Below are 24974 nucleotides of genomic sequence, written 5' to 3'. Positions count from 1 at the left end.
AATAAATAGCAGGAACTTTCCAGAGGTAAGAACCACAATTTAGAACAGACTATCCTTCATACCAATTAATTAATTAATTAGTTAATGACAGTAACTTTACAGAGGTAAGAACCACGATTGGAACACACTATCTTACCAAATATTCTTGTCTGTATCTCTTTGAAGTATAGATATGTTTATTATATTCATTACTTTTCCTTATATTTGTCATTTATTTCCATATAATATAAATTATACCTTTACTTATATTTATATATTTACTTATATATTTGTCACACGTGTATAGAAATAAGGCAAAGATCTTCTCTGATCCATTCCAAGGGTCTAAATCAGTGCTTGGTATGTAGTAAGAATTCAGTAAACAACTACTAAAGCATTTAGTATGGATGAACCATTTAGCATGACCTTCTAATGTAGGTTAAAGGATGGAGACGATCCGAATTGAGATAACACTGTGGCTCATTGGTATACTGCTTGCCTGGAATTCATGAAACCCTAGATTCAATCCCCAGTACCACATAAACCAAGCTATGGCAACAACACCCTAACCCCAGCACCCTAGAAGCAGGGACATTTCCCAATACATAGTCTGAAGCAAGTGGGCTATAGGAGACCCTGCTTTTTAAAAAAGACGATTCTTTTTTTTTAATTGAGAGCTATGGGATAGTTCTGAGGCAGAGCCCTTCTTAGTGTGTAAAGCCTTAGGCTCTGTCTCTACCACTGCTTCACCACACACACACACACACACACACACACACAGGAGGTAATGGAGCTTGTTAGTGTGAGAGAAGTATTAATGAAAATTTGGCAGCTTAAAGTAAATAAGCAGCAAGGTCCTCTTGGAAAACCTGCTCTGTGGAAAGCTCCATGCTGTGACTCTAGTACACAAGTAATAGAAACCCAAGTCACGCCAGCACGAGACAGACATGCAAACTGCAAACTGAGAGATCGGGTGTAGGGAAGTACAGGGAAGCATGATTCCATTCTGTCTTTGTGGGGACATAGTGGCTGCATAGTACAAGCCTTCACCCAGTCCTTTTGGACACTCCAGCGGGGGTGGGGGTGCGCTTGTCTCTTCCCAGAGGCCACCACTGAAACCTCAGGATTCCCTCCACTTGAACTAACTCTTAAACCAATCACTGTGATTATGGGACAGGCCAACCCACTCAAAGCATAGAGATGAGAGGGCAAGGATGGCTTTGTGGTGGGATGTTAGGGTACTGTTTCCTGAAGATGGAGGTTGGGCAGAGAGACCACATCAGTGTGGTTGTTGACGCACCTCAAAGTCCATCTTTTAACTGGACCCATAGTGCTGGAAAGGACCTCCAGGAGAGACAGGTGGGGCCTGCAGTCCCCCAGACTTTCTCATCAGTGTCTCTGGACTCAGGAGCAAAGCTGAAGGCCTTGGAAGAGGCTGTGGCCACTCTGGAAGCTCAGTGTCGTGCCAAAGAAGAGCAGAGGATCGACCTGGAGCTCAAGCTGGTAGCTGTGAAGGAACGCTTGCAGCAGTCCCTGGCCGGGGGTCCAGCCCTCGGTCTGTCTGTGAGCAGCAAGAACAAGAGCCAAGTGAGTCTGGTGCCTCCTCTGTGGTGAGCCACCTCTGAGTCCTTCACACTGCACACACCCCCATGTATGTTCTCACTCCAGTTCTGACACTCAAAAGTGTCATCCGAAAACCAGATGTACCTGGGAAGGCAGGATTACCCACTAGGAAGCTATATATTGCCAATGGTTGTATCCATTCTTCATCTGCAAAGTCCTGAAGCGGGGGATGGTTGGGGGGAATGTGTGTCCATCTTTATCTGTATGCTCTCGAGTCCTGCCCCGAGTAACTGGTTTTATTAAGAATTGAGGGAATTGGGTATGGTGCATAAAGTACATGCACTGGTATGTATGAGGCTTTAGGTTAGATCGCCAGCACCAGGAACAACCACAGGAGCTAGACTGTTTATCATATCCCTCTCCTCAGAGTCTGGATGAGAGTATACCAAGTGTTTGCTGGATGATTAGATGCCCTCCCTGCTCTCAGACAACAGCCCTGACTTGTCTGATAAGTATGAGCTGATTCTGAGAGCTGTGTTGCAAGCCACTCTCTATGGGCAGACCACACCCCATGATCTGAAGCCACCCACCTCTTCCTCTTTTGGCGGGGAGGGGCGGTGTTAGCCTCACTTTACAGATGGAGAACCTGATTTGCAGAGGGCTGGGGAAGCTTCGAGAACCATCCGCTCATCCCAGCTGCTGCTTCTCAGCAGCACGCTCGGTGCACTTCCCACTACCTCTGATCCTTTTGATGCCCTTTGGAGTTAGAAAAAAAAAAGTATTTTCTAAATGTTTTGCAGGGTTGCCTCAGTTAGGGTACTGCTGTAGTGATGGAACACCATGAGCAAAAAGCAGTTTGGGGAGGAAAGGGTTTGTGTGGCCAGGATAAGAATTCAAATAGGTCCTGGAAGCAGGAACTGATGCAGAGGCCATGGAAGGTTGCTGCTTACTGGCTTGCTCCCCAGCCTAGGGATGGCACCACCCACAATGGGCTGGGCCCTCTTCTGTCAATCACTAATTAAGAAAATGCCCTACATGCTCAGCTGCAGTCGGATCTTATAGAGGCATTTTCTCAACTGAGGCTCCTCCCCTCAGAAGCTTGTGCTAAGTTGACAGAAAAGTAGACAAACTTACAATGCTGAATGTTAAGCAGTGATCTGGAAGATTTAAGTGTGAACACAGTGTAGGCAGTAAGAACACTGGGCAGAAGTTAGGTGCATATGCGTGAAGCTCTGTGTTTAATACATGAAGCTCTGGGTTTCAGCACTAGCAGCGCCCCACCCCCAAAAGTAATAGTACAGCTATGGGATTCAAACCCCAGCTCTCATAGTAAGCAACCACGTGACCTTGCACAGAACCTTGACCTTCCTGATTTTACCTATAAAATGGAGTGATTAATTAAGAGTACCTATTTCACAGGCTCATGGGAAAACACTCATATTAATTCCTTAATGCCTGCCTGATGCATAGAGAGGCATTTTTTTTTCTGTGATTTTGTTTGTTACCGCCTTTACTCCAGAGTCCCCAGCATCTGCCCCCAAACCCTTCTTGCCCTATTCAGTGCTGGCATATTTGCCTAGTGCTTTCTAATGTAAGGTTTGCTTATCCTTCTAAATGTAGGTTGGGTGCAAATAACCACCACTGTATCTCACCTACTTAAGGGTTTTGTTTTGTTTGCCATTAACAGGAAACTCCAAATAAACCCCAGAGCAATGTCCCAGAGCAATCTCTCCCTGTCAACTGTGTTTCTGAGATGAGAAAGAGGAGCCCATCCATTGTAACCTCCAACCAAGGGAGGGTGCTACAGAAGGCCAAGGTAAACTAATGGCAAGTCACAGACCCGGATCTTTTTGTACAGGACCTATACCCCAAACCTAGACCCCCACCTGGGAAGGCAGGCAGGGAACCGCTGGGATGGTTATACAGAAAAGCCAATATCCCACCCTTCACTAACACAATTCTACCAAGTTGTCATCTGATTTTGGGGTAGTAAGGAGACAAGAATGGGAGAGAAAGCCTGGCCCAAGGCTAAGCAAGGAGCCAACATAAGGACAGAGAGACTCAGGGCTCACTTTTTGAAGCTGGTCCTCAATCTCTCCTGTGTAATTCTTGGAGGCAGCTGATAAGAACATTCGGGGCTTTAAACCAGCACATTTCTTAAGATATGAAAAATTCTATAGTAGGTTGTAAGAATACACACACCATAGAGTAGAAAATTCCTTTCCTCAGGTTTTGCCACCAAATAAGTTTGTGCCAAAACACCTAGAAAATATGCCTATTTCATTGTTCTCTGAATTTCAGAAGATACAGGTAAGATAGTGTAGAACTAAAAATACAAATGTTCAACATTGGGCACAGTGTCACTTCCTGCAATTCTAGCACCTGAATCTGAGGCAGGGGAATCATGATTTCTAGAGTAGCCTGGACTGTGTAGGATAGCAAGCTCAGCCAGGGTGTTCAGTAAGCCTCAGTGGAAGCTAACCCTGACATCTTGGGTAGTTTGATCTAGAAGTACCCAACCTAAGAGATGTGGAGACCAATGGGATTTCTCTACTTTAAGATGAAAACCTAAAGCTGGCCGAGGTGGTGCATGCCTTTAATCCCAGCACATGGGAAGCAGAGGCAAGTGGATCTCTGAGTTGAAGGCCAGCCTGGTCTACAGAGCGAGTTCCAGGACATCCAGGGCTACACAGAGAAACCCCAATTCGAAAAGCCGAAACAGAAAAGAAAAACGTATAGCATGGAAGCCAAACAGTCTGTCTTTCTTTAGTGGACTCAGGAAGATACCACCTCACATACACACATAAATGAAAGCTATGATGCCAGGCCATAGTAAGGCCTCTGAAGTGAAATAAAGCAGAGGAAAAGGTGACAGGTGACTACCTGGGGTGGTTATTTTAACCATTGATAGCAAACGCCTTTGCAGCGGGTCACACACAAGCAGAGAGCTCAGTACAGTGTGAGGGAACCAAAAGGGATTGGAGGGAAGGGTAATCCACGAAGAGAAAAGCCTGTGCCAAGTCGATTGTTTGTGGACAATCAGACAGAAGGCTGAGCACAAAGAGTGAGACCGAAGAAGGACCAGCCAGGCCGGAGCAGCCAGGCCCAGGAGCCAACAAACTTCTCCTGGGAGGGACAAAGACAACTACTAACTCGAAGAATATGGCTGCCTCCCAGTAAAACTTCATTTCATTGAAAACTGAGATTTCAATTCTGTGTTGCTTTTACTTGTCACAAAATACTGCTATTCTTTTGGTATTGTTTCCAAGTGCTTAGAAATGTGACCAAACATTCTTAGCTGATAGTTTGTTAAACTATAAAAGCAGACAAGCCAGACTGAGTCTACAGCTGATGCAGGTTCCTCATTTTATAAACTTCAGACTAGAGGAGGAACTGTGGATTGTAACATACTGGACAGACTTGAGCAGACTTTTGGGTTTATTTGTTTTGTTTTCTGGGAATTTTATTTGGTTGGTTGGTTAGTTGGTTTTAGGTTTGTTTGGTTTTTCAAGACAGAGCTTCTCTATGTATCCCTTATTGTTCTGGAACTTGCTCTGTAGACCAGGTTAGCCTCAAACTCAAAATCTACCTGCCTCTGCTTTCCAAGTGACAGGATTAAAGGTATTCCCTACCACTGTCTGGCTTGAGAAGACTTTTGTAAATACCAAGTACATGTTTCAAAGACCATTCTGGGATTTGGAGAGAGAGATGGTTCAGAGGTTAAGAACAGTTGCAGAGGATGCAGGTTCAGTTCCTAGCACCTATATGGTTGCTTATAACCATCTGTATACCTCCAGTACCAGGGTATCTGATACCATCTCTCCTAGTCTCCATGGATACCATGCACAGACAGGCATGCAAGCAAAACCCTCATACACATTAAACAAACAGACAACCCTGGTTAGTTAAGTAATCCCAGCACTTTGGAGGCTGAAGCAGGAGTTTGAGGCCAGCCTGATCTACATATTGAAACCTTGTCACCACCACACTGCTGAGATGAAGAAAGGGACTGGTTTGGGGGGGAGGGTACATTCAGAATACAGTGAGTGTTCCAACCTACAATCCCACTAGAATCCTCAACAAACTTATTTTTCTCATCTCTCTGTGCTTTAGGAATGGGAAATGAAGAAGACCTAAAAAGGGTGAGAATTCCATCCTGAAGCTGTATCAGCTTGTCCATCTAAGGAGGAAACGCTTTCTTCAAAATGACATCAGGAAAAGACTGGGGCACCCAAAAGACCAGCTTGACTGTCTGGCATGATTTTAGGGATTATGGGAAGGGAGAAGTGGAAGCATCCTTCTGGCTTTACAAAGGGTGGGAGTGTTGAGAGACAGAAGCATCCACAGTTGTAAAGGTTTTATTAGGTATCTTTGCCTTCTGATGCAATGAAAGCACATAAGCCATTCCATCCTTTCCTCGGCATACCAGTCCCAGTCCTAAGGCAAAGGAAGCCAGTGTTGACGTGCTGCTAGTGTTGTGATAAAAAAACACTCCATCACCTGATCACATTTAGGCAGGCTGTATTCCTATTGGGCATTACAGACAACTGTGGGCAGGGGTAATGGACTGGAAAATCAACATATCCCTGCCTACACAACAGTGAACAAAAGCTACTGAGAATGCAAAATTCCCAGTGTTCTGTTTTAGAGCCAGACAGACTACAACCACTAGAACCTTCCAGGTTTGGGCATTTTTAAATCAGATTATCTGAGAATTCAGAGGGTAAAGGGAGCTGATCAGCTGGCACATTTTAAGCACAGTGACAGAGGTATGGAGTTCTAATGACAACACTGTTGCATGCATTGGCGGGTGGAGTCCTTTGCTGTCCGTCAAGTCCTTACCTACTTAATGTGACACTGAAGCTCCTGGGACTGTGGTTGGAAGACTAAGTCTCTGGCCTGAGGAAGTCTTTATCTTGTACTAGGAGGCCCACAAGCCTGTTTCCTTATCTGCTACAAAATGAGACTATTAAGGAAAACAAACAGGGTGGTGGCTCCAGTCTGCCACAAGGGTGCTAAGCCTTTTCCAAACACTTGATATTTTTATAGGACCTTTTCTATGCCACTCATGACTGTCTCAACACTGGGCTTTTAGGTCTGTTTTTAACATATTCATCTCCAATAAAGATGAAACTGTTCAACTCTGAGAGGTCAGAGGGTAGCTGGCACTTGTGTGTGTGGGGGGGGGGGAGTTGTGTGTGCCTCAGAATAACCAGTGGATGGGTCTACTAGTCTCAATATGTCACCACACTAGCCTCACTGAAACCTTACCAGTCTTTGAAGTAGCTGGAGACCAGAGCAGGAAAACCACCTCAGCAGTTACCTCACCAGTAGGCTTACACATTGGGGCCATGGTCCTGGGTCCAGTTTGGGCTGTCTGCTGCTGAGGATAACCTCAGCCATGTCATTGAACGCCTCTGGTTTGCATTAGAACAGGCTGTGATTGTACTCTCACCCCAAGACTCCCGGTGGATATTTAATGAGATAATTGAGAGGAAGCATCTTATACTGTTCAAAGTTGGAAATGCTCAAGTCACAAGAGGATTTTATTATCAGCTGGATGAGAAAAGTGTGACTCAGAAACCTTTGTTCTTGCTGTAAAGGGAAAAAATGATTTAAATAGTAACAGCTATCAAAAGATATCCAATCCAAAGGGAGGGTTTTCATTCCAACTCTTACCTCCGTGTCTTCAGTGACAGAAATGTGGGTTACAGTGCTCTCTAAAAGATTCTGCGTTGGTGCCTACCACTGTGCCTCAAGTATCTGTCACATTCTTTTTTAGGCAGTTATTTTAGGGTTAAATGCCTTTTGCACAAGTAGATCTTGAGCTCCAAGAAAAAAGGGCCCTGCATCATTAATCATTAACATGAGAACATGCCACCTGCTTGGCAAAAGCCTGTATCACCTGAGGCCCATGTTCAGAGCACACCCTGTGTTTGCCTTCTGGAAAATGTTTCTCCTTAATCATGTTTGGACAAGAGGTTCTGCATTTTACTCTCGTTTAAAGAGTGCATCTGGAATCCAGCAACATGGCTCAGGATGTAAGGGGGCTTGCTGCCAAGCCTGAGAACCTGAACTTGACCCTCAGAACCCACACCACCGCTGCATACCGACATACCACACACAAAATAAGCATTAAAAACAAAATTTAAAAAGCAGCCAGCCCTAGTATTTATTACCCGTACTTTTACACTAAGCTTCTGTGAGACCAGTTAAAATAACTTTTTTTTTTTTTTTTGTAGTTCAATGTGTTTCTAGAACTCTTATTTCTTAAATCTAAATTTGTGGGTCTCCATTCAGAAGCACACTTACACCTAATAAATGAATAAAAGCCAAATTTAAAGTCAGCCTGGTCTACATTGTAAGCTTTAGGCCAACCAGGGCTACACAGAATGTCTTAAACCCCCCCCCACACACGCACACAAGGGTATGTACATATAAATAAGTGTATGCAAGTACTTGGTCTAAGCCTTACCACTAAAAGAACTATAAGTACAACCACTCAAGCAAAGACCAGCTCCTTCCTAAATCTGAAGAGTTACAGTCCTAGGGCCACTCATCCTCTGGGATGGGGAACCTTACACAGGCTCACGAATTGGTCAGGGCCTCAAGTTCCTCATCCTAATTACATTCATATAAAACACCACATGAGGGCGATGATACTGTGTTAGGTATCCCATCTGAGCTGGACCTTAGATGAGATCAAAGATACAGAAGACTCTATCTGTCTTCATAAAACTTGAACAAGTAGAGTACAAAGTCTGACCAAGTTGCCATAGTCAAAGTAAACTTTATTTTAGCATTCAGACTGCTGAAGGAGCATGTCCCATTCCTTTTTTAAAAAGTAAACTCAAACACGAGCTCATTTTCACATTCAGACATCCTTTCATCAAAATTTCCTAATTTTTTTCCTAAAAGAAAGGTCACATTAATCCCAGTACTTGAGAAGCAGAGAGAGGAAGGAAGATCTCCTGAGTTTGAGGACAGCCAGGATCACACAGGAAAGCCCTGTCCGGAGCGGGAGTCATGGGAAGCAGCTCTGGCTGACCTAGAATTTAATGTGTAGACCTGGCTGGCTTCAAACTGACAGAGATCTGGTGCTGGGATTAAAGTCATGCAACACATCACCAACCAAAACCCTAAAATGTATCTAAATTTTGGGCTGGTGAGATGGCTGAGCAGGGAAAAAGGTGCTTGCCACCAAGTCTGGTGACCTGATTTCAATCCCCAGAACCCACATAGTTTTAAAGACAACCCTGACTACTGCAAATGATGACTACACGCATTCCTTGGTGTAGGCATATACATCCATATACACACGTATTAAAAATGAAATTGACCTATATCTTCACAGACATCATTCCACTTCATTCATTCAACAAGTATTTATTGGGCAAAATATTAGTGATCGAGGCCTACTACAAAAGTCAAATTCTAAACTGCAAAAGAGAAGCAAGAGAAAATAGGATGTAAGCACAGCGACTTGCATCGGGTTGTCTACGGTGGTAGGGCAGAGATGGCCTGCACTGCAATCCCACCCAGCACTGAGAGTTCAGGGATGCATAGTAAGACCCTCTGCCGGGAACCAGAACCAAACATTCCATCCTCTCTTGCCTGGGCTCTTCCAGCAGAGTGTCTCCCCACTCCTCCCTTCGATTTGCTCTGAACAGCAAAGTGACTTTTTTCCAATACTGAGGAAAAGCCTGGCATGTCCTAGGCAACCTCTAGACCACTGACTGAGCCGTATCCCCAGCTCTCTGGTATTTTGAGACCGCCACACTAAGTTACTCAGGGTGGGCTGGATCTTGTGATCCTCTTGTCTTAAAATGAAGTGGCTGGGATTACAGGCCTGAGTCACTATACCTATTGTCAAGTTACTGTAATCATAAGTAGCACTGAAAACGCTTAGATTTCAAGAGTTAACAACATACACCATTAACACACAAGAAAAACCGTGGGAGTGACCAATTTTCCAGTCTTAACGTTACCATATACCTTCCCCATATTTGAGGTTTACTCCTTCCATCTTTCCCTCTTCACTGGCTTTCTTTACAAAGGATGTCACTCTGTGAATCACTTTTCAGCCTGTATTCTAGTCTTTCCTTTGCAGTTTTGTATGTGCATGGTGCATACATGACTGAGGTGAGAGTGAAATCAGAGGACAGGTTGAGGAAGTCGATTCTCTCCAAGTGAGTCCCAGGATCGAACTCACGTTGTTGAGGCTTGGCGGCCAGCTCCCAAGCCCGGGTAGCCATCGCATCGGCCCTGAATACTACTAAACGTTCACAACGTAGTGCCCCTCTCGTTTAAGCATTGGTCACATACATTTTATCGCATGTTCGCTTCTGGAGGATGAGGTGAGAACCCACTTCGCTCACCGTGAACCTCGCACCTACTACGAGCCTCTTGGGACAAGCAGCCTGGAGGGTGGCGCCATGCCCGGAAAAGCAGGGTAGCGCACAGGAAACCGGAAGTTCCGCGCCTACTAGGGGGCGTGACTTCCAGAGAGCGCGACTCTCCACTTGGCTCGAGTGCGCACGCGCAGTGTCGGCGCTCTAATCTCGAACATGGCGGCGCGTTCGCTGTGGGCGGTGCAGCGGCTGCAGCGCCTCCTGGCCTCGGGGGCTGTTTCTGAGAGCAGGTAAGAGGGGCGGCGGGGCCGGGAAGGCAGCGGCGAGAGCGCGACCATGGGCAACCATGGGAAGGAAGACGAGGGCTAGCCGGGCTTTGGCGAGGACGGGCCTCAGGTCCCATGTCCCGGCGTCCACGCCGCGTCTCTTGCAAGGAAGGCTAAGGCCCATAGGCGCGATTTTCCCGGTCAAGGAAGATAAGTGGATCCGAGGTCATTCCTGGGAGGTAGAACCCTGAGCATGACTGAATCGGAGATGAACTCTTCCCTAGCCCCTGCTCACCTGTTTCTTGCAGTGATGGATATTTTAGGGTTCTTAGCCGGACTCCATGTGGTCTTAGGGCAGGCAATCTACACCTTCTCAGGGGTGTTCTTCACCTGAGTGCAAAAGGAAAGCACTAGACCTGGCTTCTAATGGCCATCCCATCAGTCTTAGGGATACTTTACATTACAGTTGCCATCAGTGCGCTGCCGAACTACGGTTGGTTCTTTTTATTATTTCATGTTTAATACATGAGGGAAACTGGAATTTAGGAAATTTTGCAAACTCCTCCAGACTTAAATCTTAAGGAAGTTACCCTGTCAAGAAACCAGTTGTGATTCACGAACAGGTGTTTTGTGTTAGTTCATTCCTGTGAATGAATAAAAAGACTGTCTATGAGTTAGAGTACTCGGACTTGTAAATTAGCCTCGGGGAAATCCAGGAAAGTTGCGTGGCTATTTGTCACTCCCCTTATTTTTATTTTTATTTTTATTTTTTTATCTTAGTGCACCTGACCTCACACCCGCCATACCAGAGCTGTGAGATGTTGTATTGAGTGCTTAGGGCAGGGTGGTTTGTTTCAAACCTTTGGCAGTTGGTTGGGTGAGGTAAGGAAATAAAGGTTAGTTTCTTCTGAAGGAGTAACTATTCTGAGCAATGGCCTTTTTCTCTTTAAATTGTCCCTGTTTTGACCAGCCATTTGTTTATCTAAGATAAATGTAGTTTTCTAAGTGGATGGTCTTTGACCATGTGTACTTTGCTCAGACCTATCTATAACTATGTTTTCTGAGCCAAATATTTGGAACCATGTAGAATTGGATATCAAACCATAATAAAATCCGATGCCAGCCTGAAAAGTCTGGGAGATGGAAGTTCTCTCATCTGTGTCTTTAAGTTAGCTCTGCACTCTGCCTATAACGTCCTCTTTAAAGCACACTTTTACCTCTAACCCTTAAACCTTTGTTTAGATTTCAACCATCTCAGTGACCACTGTTCAGTATATCCCTGTTCCCATAAATAATGAACTGCTTGCTTTAAAGGGCTCTTGGACCCACAGATTGATTAACCTGGTAGCTTTTTTTTTCCACTTGAAATAATTACCAGGATTTAGGAGAGGATGACGAAAACTTCCTTAGAGGTCAGGACTGCCAGACTCCAAGATCTTCTCTGAATGAGGTCCTAGTCTACACTTCTATGTAAACTGAATTATTTTAGTAATGCCAGGTGCAAGGGCTCACTTCCATATGCCCATAGAAGCCAAGGACAGGTACACACATAGTTTTCTATGGTTGAGGAAGTCAGGAGCAGAAAGTTTACCTCTTTTCCTGGCCAGTTGATAGGGGAATTCTAGGGAGAGGTGTTTTTCTTGTTTCATTTTGGTGGTGAGCGTGGGAAGGACTGTTCTTCCGTGCTGATGTAAATGTCATCCTGCCTCTTCACAAGTTGTGTGTTTTTTTCTAGAGGTTGATTATGTTTTGTGCTTGTGATTTTGAGCTTGTACTATCAAGTGTCATTGTCGAGGCAAATTGGCTTGTGGGAATGTCCTGCCTTAAAAAGCCTGGGTGAAAGTGCTTGTGGGAATGTCCTGCCTTAAAAAGTCTGGGTGAAAGTGCTTGAAAGGATCCTGGGAGCAATTCCCGAATGTATGCTCCATTGTCGGGACCTTAGCCATTTCATTAGCTGTGCAGCATTTTACCTTACATAACTAGTTGAACAAAACCCAACAGACTAAAACAAAATTCTGTTTTAGTGACCTGTGTCCATAGGCTGTATCAGTCGGAATTCCTCTCTCACATACTGATCCTCTTTCCTCCCTGAAAGCCTTACAGTGTGTGGTCACGACCTCTTAGCTAAGTAATTTTCTACTTCTGTAAGATAAAAGAGTTAAACCAGAACCGTGTTACTTTGTGTGAGTTTGTGTGCTAAATATCCTGGCTCAACAGAACACTAGCTCTGTGTTTCTTTTGTTTTTGGTTGAGGGGAGGGTGGTGGTAGTGGTGGTGATCTTTTGAGGCAGGCTGTTAACCATGCTACCAGAAAGGTCCACCCATATCTGCCTCCCAGTACCTGATACTGCAGTGGTCACATGCTGCTATGCCTAGTTTAACTCTGCGGTCCATAACAAGTCATTAAACCTCAAGCCTCTCACCTTGAATTTTTCATCACTAAAGTAAGGTTTATTGTGGGAACTGGGGAAAGTCCTGAGTGAGTGTAGTCCTGAGTCTTGCATGTGTTGACAGGGACCAACCAGCCCTCCCCAAAACTCCAGAGTCTCAGACTTACGGAGGAATGACAAACCTTCCTGAGGGGACAGAGTGCTAGGTGTTGACTACAATGGACTGTCACAGACCCACCAGTTATATTAAAAAATGACATGGATCTTTTTAATATTTTTAAAGCTTAGGCCTTTTGCTTGGGTAATCTCTCAGCTAGCTCATCTTCTTAACCTAACCAATCCTGGTCAGTATCTTTGCTCTGCCATAGTCTGTCCTGTTCTCTCCATGTCCTCTGGCTTCTCCCAGACACCCTTCCTCTGCATGGAAATTACACCCTCCACTTCCTGCCTAGCTAAAGCTCTTTTATTAAAGCCATTCAGCAATCGAGGAATGTGAAATGTTTACACTCTCTGCCAGTACAGAACTTAACAATTGAATATGCAGGGATACACCTTCACATAATGCATCCCAACAGTTAATGGTGGGAATGCAGAAAAGGTCTACTATAGCTTTCTCCCCCCTTGATGTTGACTGGTCCCCTACAGAGATTGTTTCTACTGAGACTAACTAAACCTGCCCCCTCTATCCAGCTGCATACTATAAGCTCTGTCTCATTGTTTATCTGTGAGAACCTCACCTTGTTCAGCTTTATGCCATACCCTGCCTCTCTATTCAGTCCATATACTAAACTGTATATAATCGAAGCTTCCAGGATGCTGAGGTTTCTCCAGCCAGGAGACCTGACTAGCTGATCCCAGCTTTCTATCTCTTCCTGCTCTCACCAGCCCAGCCATCTATCCCTGGAGCCATTTGGATGCAGCAACTGGCACATAACCAGGGACATGGACAGTGACTTTGGGAAACTCTTATTGGTCAAATGAGGGACCACTTCCACGAGAAAGTGTGCTTGTGCAGGTGAAGGGGAGGGGGGAATAAGGTAGAAAAAGATAAGGAAAAAGTGAGAAAGACATAAAGCTAAAGAAACAAAGGGAGAGAGGGCATGCAGTCCTAAGCGTTGGGCACATAGATTCTAGAGATAGACAGTTATATTTCAGTACTTAGAGATGTTGAGAAACCCTGGAAGCAGGATAAAAAACATTGCAGCCCCATCAATGTACGACTAGGAGACAGGTATTCCTTAATAGATTCTTTTCACTAGTAGCCCCCCATCAATACTACAAGGCACACCCCCCCCCAATGGAATTTTTTCTCCTAGGGCACTTGACTATCAGAGAAACTGGTCTATAGATAATTGGCCATATCACAGCATCGGTTGGAGTATTCACAGCAACTACTGCTTTGGTGGAAAACAATTACAGGCCTAACAGAATGGTCCGGTAGTCCCCAGAACACCCAATCTTTGTTATAGAAAAAAAGAAAAGAAATGGGGTAAGTGAGGGTTGTTACAGGGTTTAAGAGCCATAAAGTCATGCAGACAGCAGTGGATCCCTACAACAGGATTGACAATCGCCTACTGCTATACTGTTATGTTTCCATTTAGTTAAGAGATTTGTTTTCTTCCCATCAATGTTTACAGTGACAACACCTATATAGTTAGAATAATGCAAGCCTTGGAAGTGGGTACAAGCCTGGATCAAGAGTTATACCATCTTTTATGTAGGACCCAGAACTCTTGCTTTGTCAGTCATATTTGGTGACACTGAGGTCTGACTCTGCCCTGCTTCCCTGCTGCTGTGTAGTCTGGCTTAATACTAGCTCTTTATAGTCATGCTCTGTACCATCAAAATGATACCTCTTTATGCCATGAATTTGCCACCTCCCCAGAACCGGCTAGGCAAACAGTTAAGCAGTGCACTCACTGTGTTCTTTTCCAACCTGTCACACAGGAAGTGTTAACCCCAGGGGGTGACATCACAATGTTCTCTGGCAGATGGATGTTACTTGAGTCTCTTCCTTTGGGAAATACAGCTTGTGTAAGTTTAATGCTGATACCATTCTCAGATTGTTTATGCCTCTGTTCACACAGGAGGCTGCAGAGCACACCACACTGCTCGCTGCGTTGCTGCGTTTGCCATTTCGAGCTATCCACAGCATCTTTAGGTGGAAAATATTACTACTTATACATCTTCTGCCCAACATAAACTAGCTCACAACACAAGCATTTCTTAGAACCCCAAGGGACAGGCTGTTGTAGAAAGATCCCATAGGTCTTTCTACAACAACAACCTAAAAGGAGTAGAGCTCCACCCCTACCCAGTTATCTAAACAAGGCCTGTTTACATTAAAACTTTTTAAGTTTTAATAGTAGTAGACAACCTCACTGTGTAGAATGATGCTGGTCACCAAAGGGCAGAGGAGTAAAACCTAAGGTGCTATGGAAAGATGTCGTGGCAGCAGAATGATCTTATTATGATCTGGCCTGTGCTCATGTGGGGTGAGGGTTTGTGTTTTTCCTGAAGGGTCAGAACAGCCATGTTGGGTACCTTCGAGGCCTGTAAAGGTTCATGGATCTAATGAAGAGCCTGTCTCCAGGTCGATGGAGTAATGGCAAAGCCTTCCTCTGGGGACTGGGTGTGAGTTGGGTGTGAGTGTTGGCAGTGTATGCAGAAGCGGTCCGCCATAGCTTGTCCCCTCTGGTTATTTATGACTTAAAGACTGCTCCTCTACAAAGACTACTGGGATTAACTAAACCTGTCCCCTCGATCTACCTGTCATCGCCTAAATTCCCGTGTAAGCTAATATTTTCTACTTGTCAGTAAATTCATTCTATTCCTATTCTTTTTAATTAGAAAGCTTGTTAGTATTTTTTTTTTCCTCATCACAAATACATGAATGAATCTGAAACACATTCTATGGGGAAAACTGCGTTTGAGTGACCATCTGTTATGGTTTTGTCAACACTAAGCATCCATAAGGCATGTCTGTAGAAAACAAATTATTGTCAGGCTTCCCTGGGACAGACATTTAAAAGGAAATGACAAGTGCTGTAATAAGTACAAGAGTACTTTAAAATCTAGTCATGCAGGTATTGGGTGATTAAAAACATGAGGCAGACCGAGTAGAAAAAAGCCTAGGAAGGACTTCATCGTTTATCACCAAGACTGATTGAAAACCGTGGAGAGTGTCAGTGTGGGTGCTTTGGGCTCTAACTGTTGTGGTTTTGTGTTTGTGTGTTACTGCCCTGCCCTACCCTCTTAGGGGATGGCTACACCCATTCAGCACTGCCACCCAAAGAACTGCTGGGGAAGACTGCAGTTCTGAAGACCCTCCTGATGGACTTGGTCCCTCCCTTGCTGAACAAGCCTTAAGGCTAAAAGCTGTTAAACTGGAAAAAGAAGTTCAGGATTTAACAGTGAGTAGTAGATTTAATGTGATTTGTTGTTTATGTCTCTTTTCTGGTTTAAATGTGAAGTGTGTGTGTGTGTGTGTGTGTGTGTGTGTGTGTGTGTGTGTGTGTGTGTGTGTGTCTTTTTAAAAAATAAATTTTCCTCTAAAATGGTCCTTTGACCTCTTCTTCCATGGGCTCATTAGGCCAAAAAAATAAATAAATAAAGTCTGTGGTTTTTAAAATGCCAGGTGGCTAAGGATGTGCCTCCCCTTTGTTCCGTCCTGTATTGCAGCATTAGATAGCTGGTGGCTCAGCACAGTAAAGGTGATGTGGTGCCTGCCAGTGAGGTGACAGAGCAAATATTTGTTGGGTGTGTTGGGTCTCTGTACTCTACTAGTCAGAGAACATCTGATTTACAGGACACAGTCATGATTGGGTGCTTTGAGAAGAATTAAAGCAGAAGAATTTCAAAGCACAGCAGAGCTCCTTAGGACTAAAGGGTGCTGGGAAGCATGTCTTAGAGCAATTAAAGACACCAGGAATTATAATCAGGAAGATTAAGCAGACTGAGAACTACCTTGAAATAGGTGATAGGTTTTTAAAACTTACTTTTAGTCATATTAGAGTTCAAATTAATGAAAGAAAGCTTAGCAGTGTTACCTAAATTCGAAGCTCTTCTCTGAATAATGAACTTGAAAACTGGTGTGTTCAAGCTAGTCGGAATTACTTACAAGCTACTGAAGAGGAAGTAGATTACCTCTTCATTAGTTTGGAGAGCAGCCAGCTTCACCCTATTTGTTTTTAACAAGTAGTTTTACTGGAACCCTTATGCATGCAGAGAGCCCTGTCACTGTTACAAGCATGAGATTTATAAAGTAAAAGCATTCTTACCTGATGATTTCCCATCCTTTGAATTTTGATATTTAGCTGAGATACCAGAGAGCCGTTGCTGACTGTGAAAACATAAGGAGGAGAACCCAGAGATGTGTGGAAGACGCAAAGATATTTGGTAAGAGATGATTCACAAATAAATAAATGTAGTTGAAGAGGATGCACCTTTGAGCACATTTGTAAACTGAGCGAAAGTAGAAATATATGAGTCCCCAACTGATCTCACCCTCCCACTGTCCCCACAGGCTTTTTCTGCTGTTTGTGGGAATGCTGTTTGTTCTTGTTAACCATTGCAATAATAATGCTGGCCTTTGTTTTTCTAAGTATGTATAGTTAGTAAATTTCCAACATTCTAGTACACAATGTTTTCTGACATTAATGAACCAGTGAGTCTTTAAGACATTCAGAGGAGAATCCAAAGACTAGTGCATAACCATGGAGGCTAAATTTTGCTTAATGTAAGCAACATTGGTCTGTATCCACAGGAAAGTCTGCGCTGCTGTGGACAAGAATTCTGTTTCTATCAGTATTCCACAAGTTGGTAATTTATAGGACAGCCTTAAGGAAGCTAAAATTTGAAAGGGAGAGTGAGTATGTGCGGGTGTGTCTGTATCTGTGTGTCTGTCTGTCTGCCTGCAAGTGTGTGTTTGTGTCCAAGTTTATAGCAAAACTCAACAGACCATAGCCAGTTAATATATACAGTTTTAAATTTCATGATTTTTTTTAAATCCATATAAACTTGTTTTCTCTTTACCTACAGAACATAAAGTCCTTGGCTTTTGCCTCTTTTCCCACAAAGCCTAAAATGCTTCCTGTGTGGTCTTTTACAGAAAACAGTTGTTGGCTGCTGAGTTATGGAAGTGTCTGTTGCAAATAGCACAGTTTTAGCAATGGGAGAACTTCTGATGTTCCACCTGCTTGATGAGCAAGATGGATGGACACCAGAAGTCAAGCTTTGAGTTAGAACTAGTTATTATCAGTTTACTCAAGAAATGGTAAGACATCGGGAACAAACTCATGTTAGTTAACTGCTAGCCATTTTATTAACTTAAAATGTATCTAGCCGGAGAGTCCATAACAGTCATTAGCCGAGGGACTTTCCTCCTGGTGACCAGAGTTACTTAGGAAACCATAAGGGTTTTTGGATGATCGTGGAGGGAGAAGGAATGTACAATGGGTTTTTTGTTTTTGATTTTTGTCTTTTGAGACAGGGTCTCTCTATGTATCCCTGGAGCCCTCTATGTAGACTAGTTCGAGGCTGGCTTCGAACTTACAGAGATTCCTACCTCTGCCTCACAAGTGCTAAAATCAAAGGTGGTGAGCTATGTGCCTGGCAGAAAGTGTAGCATTTTTTACAGATATACCATGACAACTGTTTCACCTCCTTGCATGCATGGTTTTAACCTGTAGTCTATCTGGGTCACAAACATTATTTTTTCCAATAGATTACTACCTATTAAAATAATTAACAAATTGAGACTGAGGAGATGGTTTGGTGGATAATTTCCTTGCAAAAATGAAGACCTGAATTGGGATACCCAGAATTCATGAGGGAAAAGAAAGGTCAGGTGTAACTAACCCCAGTGCTGGTGGGGAGGAGACAGGCAGATTCTGGAAACTCACAGGGCACTCAGTTTGGCTGAAATGTCCAGCTCTGTGTCCAGTAAAAGACTGAAAAACCGAGGGCAAGACATCCAGTGTTAACCTATGATGACTTCTGCGCACACACAAGAAAGCATGTGTACACAATACACACACAAAACAATCCTCATGCAACAGTGAGAATGCAGTCAGAGGCTGGGCCTTGGTGTAGCAAAGAGAATTTGGGCTTCTGTTTAGCCACATTTCCACCGCTTCACCGACTTAGAAGCAAGGTCTTTCTTGGCAGTACACAGGTCAGCACAGAAGCATGCTTTCAAACTTGTGCTGGAGGGCTGGAGATGTAGCTCAGTGGCTGAGCAACACTGAAAACCCACAGCCTGCTCTCAATCAGGGCTTGTTTGAAGCACCTTCTTCTCACCCCTCTCTCTCCTGCCTCTTGTCACTCTAAACTAGATGATACCACACTGTTTCACGTGCAGTCGAGGTTGTTCCTTCCTTGTGAGCCCATTTGCATGCCTGTAAATCAGCAGGCACGGTGCTGATACTGCTGCCGTTGGACTAGCTTGAATCACATTCCCAGTGTTTTCCTCAAGGAACTCTACAGAATCTTGTTTACTGGCACTTAAAGGGAGAGTTTCTTCTTCCTTTCGTCTGCCACGTTCTGGCCAGCTTTCTCAGATCTCTCTGACAATGTTTTCTGTTGCTTACATGTGGCTAGTTTAGGTAGCTGTCCCTTTGGCATTGCTGTAAATCTGTCCATGAAGTCCTTACTCTTCACCTATCCTTGCTGGGCTTTATGCCCTGGATGTCTAATGATGAGTGCTTCTTATCCCAGTCAGAGTGCCAACAGTAGGTTCTCGGCAACTGAGTTTTGTTTTCATCTTGTAACAGTTCACATTGCTCTAAAAGTTTTCTGTGGACCTTTTCCAGTACCTTCCTGATAGGCCATAGGAAGGACTATCTAGCCAGCCTCAAGAACAAGTGGCTCTTGGCATCTTTAGCATAAGGTGTTTTTCCTATTTGGTGCTCCCAACCTGTACCCTCCCAATGAAATCTTCCTATCTTACCTGTTGAGAATGGCCCTTGTACAGCTAAGATAAACCTGTTTTTGGTCTGCTTTATGTGGACTTACTTAGTCAAGTTGTAACTTCCCAGTTTCCCAGCAGGATTCCTAGAGATAGCTGTCTATCTCCAGACAGACACACTTTACAGAAAAGGCACTGACTTGTCAGGTGAACTGGGATGTTTAAGCTGATCCCAAGTCCTGTGTGGCAGCCTTCACATTCAGAACTGTGAAGTATAAAGTGTACTAGCTGCTTCCCTGGGCCTCCTCCAGATTCTGCCCCTAAGGTCAGCATTGTTCTCAGATGTGTTTTGGTCTCTCTATAGGAATCCAGAGCTTCTGTAAGGACCTTGTGGAGGTGGCAGACATTTTGGAGAAGACTGCCAGGTGCTTTTCAGAAGGAGCTGAACCTGAAGACCACAAGCTTACTCTGGAGAAAGTCTTCCAAGGGCTGTCCCTGTTAGAAGCAAAGCTGAAAAGTGTGTTTACCAAGCATGGCCTAGAGAAAATGACGCCCATCGGTGACAAATACGACCCTCATGAGCATGAACTTATCTGTCACATGCCAGCAGGTGTTGGGGTGCAGCCTGGCACCGTGGCATTAGTTCGGCAGGATGGCTACAAACTTCATGGCCGCACCATTAGACTTGCACAAGTGGAAGTGGCAGTGGAGTCTCAGAGACGGCTGTGAGCACTGGAAGCCAGCCCTCTCCCAGAGTCAGGCACCCACGCCTCCTTTATTTATTAAGCTGGTTTGTATTATACATGAGGTCCTTCGTGTGCTCTGTTTCGGATTTAGTCACATTGGCTGTATCTCTACAGTGTCTTAATGAGTTTATGTGACCTGTTTGGTCTCATCAGGAATCCTGCCACTTGGCATTTGAACAATGTGACAAGTGTCATGTGGCCTTTATCAAAATGTTTACAAAAATCATTTAAATTGGTACTCTGGTGACTGAATCCAAAATCTTCCCTGTGTTTTCATCCAGCTGCTGGATTAGTGCAGCATCTTGTATTTTTTTGGGAAAGGGAAATGGTAGGGATTGGTTTGATATTTAGGTACGTAGATGACGATGCCTTACCCTTGTGTAAATTTACATCATTTGGACTGGCATGTAGAGCTTTCCCAAGGCTCCTTTTTTATCTCCTTTTTCATTCAGTCATCTCTTGTGCTGTATTCCCGGCTAGGTTCACACTCACCGTTTCTCAGCCACTCCTTTCCACAGGGCTAAAGGGTCAGGCCGGTCTTCCTTTTTGTTGTTGGTAAGGTGAATACATTTATCATTAAACTGGTCTCAAGTCTAAGAACAGGCAAGCCCTGGTTGCCTTGACAATACAACCCAATCCCAGGGAGACCAAAAGCCTCCATACATCAGAAGTTGGAGAAATAGACTTTGAGGACCAGGCATGATGGCTGTCAATTCAAAAATAAAAACAAAATATTCAGGTGGATAATTACTTTTTTACAGTATGATTTACATAAACAACGCTACTGCCTCCCTTGCATGGACTCTTCCATTCTAGATTAGGGGGAGGGACTACTCTGGAGAGGATGTTAAAGTTACTGTCACTTTCACCATTCCAGTTTTTAAATCCTGAGTCAAAAGCACCAAGAATAAGAATTTCTTTGTGTATGTATAATTGACAGAACAGAGTTGTCTCAGTTATGCATATGTTTTGTTAAGAAGGGCTGTGCCGTAATTTCATCACTGTCCACCTAGAGCATTGGCAGCGCACAAAGGAAGGGCCGCATTCCTTGTGTTCTTCCTTGGTATACTACCTGCTGAAAGGCTGAGGTGCGGCTGCCCATCCACACAGAGTACTTGTTCATGGAGAGCAATAATGTTGATTTTCCTGTAGTAATCAGTGCCTGAGTACATGGTGGTACAACCAGCCAGTACTGTGTTGGCTTTGAGGTCTTTGCTGACATTGACACCACACATGTCACATGATGGAATAGAAGGTAAGTTCATAGATGCCATCGTGTTCCACACCCAGAAAAGAAGGCTAGAAGAGCAGCTGGGGACAGTAGAGTTGGTTCTTGCCAGTAACAGTGACCTGGCCATCAGGCAGCTCATAGCTCTTCTCCAGGGAGAAGGATGCAGCAACAGCAGCAGGTATGTGGTAAGTTCTGGGCAACATGGCACAGTTGGCCATGGTGAGGCTGTAGCATGCTCGCTCAGGAGCTTCATGGGTAGTCTATAAGGTCTTGTCCAACAGGGTCGCATAAGGAAGAACATAGTTCCTGTCAGTAGATAGTGTGGGTGAGCTTGTCTCCAGAGAACATTGGGATGCAAGTGGTACTGTCAAGACAGCACAGCCTTGGTGGCTGACTATGCATGGCTGGGTGTTGATGGTCCTGAACATCATCTGGGTCATCTATTCATGATTGGCCTAGGGTTCAGGGAGCCTTGGTAAGCAACACCGAGTGCTCCTCCATGGCCACATGTGTCTCATTGTATAAAGTATGGTATTGTCTCTCATCCAAGTCGCTAACAATTACATCCTCTGGATACCTTGGGGTCAGAGTGCTTCTCTTGCTCTAGGCCTTGTCACCCATGTAGGAAACCTGGCTAGTGCCACCATCACACCCAGTGCGTTGGGCTACCACCAAGAAGCAGGAGAGACTTAGAAGCATCTTTGCCTTTGAAGCCAGCTTTGTTAGCCCCAGTACAACAATATCTGCTGCCATGGCAAATGGTGACAGGTGGGGATCCAGCAGTGGAGGATCTGAGGGAAGCCTGTGATTGCCAGGTAAAGGTGTGTACTACAGAGTAATTTCCCTTATACACAAGAAGCTATTTTCACAGCATCTTGTGTATGAAGTAATTTAGGCAGCACCAACAGCAAATGACCCAAATACAATTGTATAGGTAATTAATTACCTACAGTGGCTACTTCTACCAACCCTGATTCTTAGCCTTTGATTAGCCCTGGCATCCTATATTAGATTATATGGAGAGAAGACAAAAATTCTGGATTCTATAATTTCTCATTAAATACGGTTGATGTGTGCCTTTTTCCCCCATTATAGGGGCTGACAAATTACTACCTCTCACATCAACAAAAATTGTTTTTAGAACTGGGGATTGAATACAGGGTCTCTTGAATGCTAAGTAAGCTCTCCACAACTCCCAGCCCTAACAATGTTTTCTAGTTTTTGTATCTACCTTAGGCCTTACTTGTATGAACATCTACCTTGTAAATTTTGCAAACCTGTATGATTTTTAAGTCTCACTATCTGATGGTTTGTAAAGGATTTGCCTAGTAAATACCTTAATGCATGAATAATACATGAGGTAAACTTTATACAGGTTTTAATATAAGAGATCTTAACTGACAGGAGAAAACGAGAAGTTGATGTCATAAGCTTGCTTAGGAAGTACTAAGTAGAATTTAGCAAAAGAAGCACTCTGATTCAATATTTCTGCCAGGCAGGTGGATGGCCTAGGGTTAACAGCTACCTGAAAAAAGCAGTGCTGGTCTGTCTTGATATAACCGTGGCAGTATCTTACGTTGTAAATTTCTCCTTTTGTCCAAACAACCAAATCTTGACATTTCTAACTGCGAAATATAGTGAATGACTCGAAGTATAACCTGGAGCCCGGAAACTATCGGTTGGCAGAGGTTTCTGTTCAGGGCCAGTTCTCCAGGAGCCGGCGTGTGCTGATCCTAAGTTTTCCCTTTAGTAGTCTCTGAGATGGCGTGACTTCTCCTGGGAAGACATAGCAACTCTATGACATCACCATTCTGCTTCTGAAGCTTAAAAATGGAGTCTCTTCTAAGACTAGACTGGAGACAACCCTTCTAGACAATTTGATTGGATCACAAATTAAATTGGCACCAACCAACTGGATTGGAAGAACCAAATTCTGTTGTATACATAAATACAAGAATCCCACAAAATCTGAGACTGTCAGAAAATTGGTGCTTAGATCCTGTCATCCACAGAACAGGACTGAGGTCTAGAAACTAGAAGAGCAGAGTGAACTATAATGAGTAAAGGTCTTGTAGACATTGTCTGGGGAGTCCTTTGATACATGAAACAGCTGATTGTAATTATACAAATTTTCAACTTGTGTATTAAAAAAAGGAAAAAGTCAGCCTCTTGAGTTCTCTGATGATTGCAGTTTTCCAAAAATAATACCAGCTTGATGTGTACCACACAATGAGGTGGCATATTCTAGTCTCCGCCCTCCAGTTATTTTCAGGTGGGACCCTCATAAGTAAGATGTGTTTAAATGAAGCCATCTTTCTTTGGTCTCCACCAGATCTAAACATTTGGGCAAAGGTAGGGCTTGGAGTTGGTAATGTACTGAGAGCAGTAAATAACCACTTTAGAAAATAATTATTACCATCTTATGTGCATGGTTTGTCTCTAAGTCTGTCCTATGTACACCCCTGGTGCCTGTGGAGGCCAGGAGAGGATATCAGATCCCCTAGAACTAGAGTTAGACAAGGTTGTAAACCACCATGTGGATATACATTAAAGGTACTACTTGCTGGGGGCTGGGACATGGCTCAGTGCTGAAGAACACTGGCTGCTCTCCCAGAGAACCAGGCTGTATTCCCAGCACCCTCTGCAGTCAAAAGATTCTCTTGGCAAGGCGTTAGTTTACTCTTCCACTAGGTGCACATTGTAAATCTAGTGACATCCCACAATTGGAGCTTGCCCTCATTTCTGCAGGACAGATGGAAACAATGAAAAATGAGCCATGTCTATTTTGGAGTTACTAGCTGCCCTTCACAGGAAACTGGGACGAACTTTAATTTTAGGAATTTCTATTGATCTTCTTTCCATGTAGTTTTACAAGTAGATTAATACTATGTTCTTTTACTGTTCTGAAGTTTTTACAGACTTCAATCATAAATTCAGAATGAGATGAAACTGTAATAGCAAAAAGTTGGAAGAAAGGAAGGAAGCCAGAACAGTGTAGTAGAACTGAGGCTTGGTATAGACTCTGAGCCCTGTTCTGGTTCCTGTGACTTCTGGTTCTAGTCCTTCCCCACTTATAAAATGGTTATAATTTGTGTTTTATCTGCATTTTTATGGTTGCCTTAAAGACTGGTTGAGTGAGAATATTAATAATAGTTTAATAGTTAATAAATTGTTAGCTAATCCGTGACCTGTGTGGCTTGAGCCCTGAAACTGTGGCAAGGGAGGGAGTAAAGAAAGGACAGACATACACATGTACCCATACCGTGAAGCTGGAATTGGATGGGGCTCTAACGTTGCCACTACCACTGGAACCTCTGGGTATTTATTAGATACAGCACAAGGGGGGAGTTAATTAGTTACTTATAGGAGATGTCTGGAGGCCAGCAATCTCAGACTGTAAGCATCCAGGAGGATAAAACCACAGTTGTTAGTCTTCGCAAACACTGAGTCTTCCATAGACACTCAAAGACCAGAGAAAAGTTTTGCTAGTTTTCCATGGGCAGATTTGTCTTGGAGTCTGCTGCAGGCTGTATCCATATCA

The 24974-nt window shown here is 43.9% G+C and overlaps 2 protein-coding genes across 2 annotated transcripts in view; both read left to right on the top strand.

Annotated features, from left to right (window-relative positions):
* AFAP1L1 (actin filament associated protein 1 like 1) overlaps positions 1–6689 on the top strand; it is a 56110-nt gene extending 49421 nt beyond the window's left edge. The window contains exons 17-19 of the mRNA XM_080919694.1: positions 1388–1566; positions 3230–3358; positions 5656–6689. Coding sequence (XP_080775820.1) covers positions 1388–1566; positions 3230–3358; positions 5656–5679 — 332 coding nt within the window. The 3' untranslated portion in view covers positions 5680–6689. The remainder of the gene's footprint in view (positions 1–1387; positions 1567–3229; positions 3359–5655) is intronic.
* Positions 6690–10094: 3405 nt separating this feature from the next.
* Positions 10095–23511, top strand: GRPEL2 (GrpE like 2, mitochondrial). The gene is made up of 4 exons (XM_080919720.1): positions 10095–10183; positions 15809–15962; positions 16866–16947; positions 19821–23511. The coding sequence occupies exons 1-4, from the start codon at positions 10110–10112 to the stop codon at positions 20183–20185; spliced, it is 675 nt and encodes a 224-aa protein (XP_080775846.1). The 5' UTR covers positions 10095–10109; the 3' UTR covers positions 20186–23511.
* The last annotated feature ends 1463 nt before the right edge of the window (positions 23512–24974 follow it).

The sequence above is a fragment of the Micromys minutus genome (genome assembly GCF_963924665.1).
Source record: "Micromys minutus genome assembly, chromosome: 8".
Lineage (NCBI taxonomy): Eukaryota > Metazoa > Chordata > Mammalia > Rodentia > Muridae > Micromys > Micromys minutus.
Note: the sequence above shows the minus strand (reverse complement) of the source record. Positions and strands in the feature narration are given on the sequence as shown.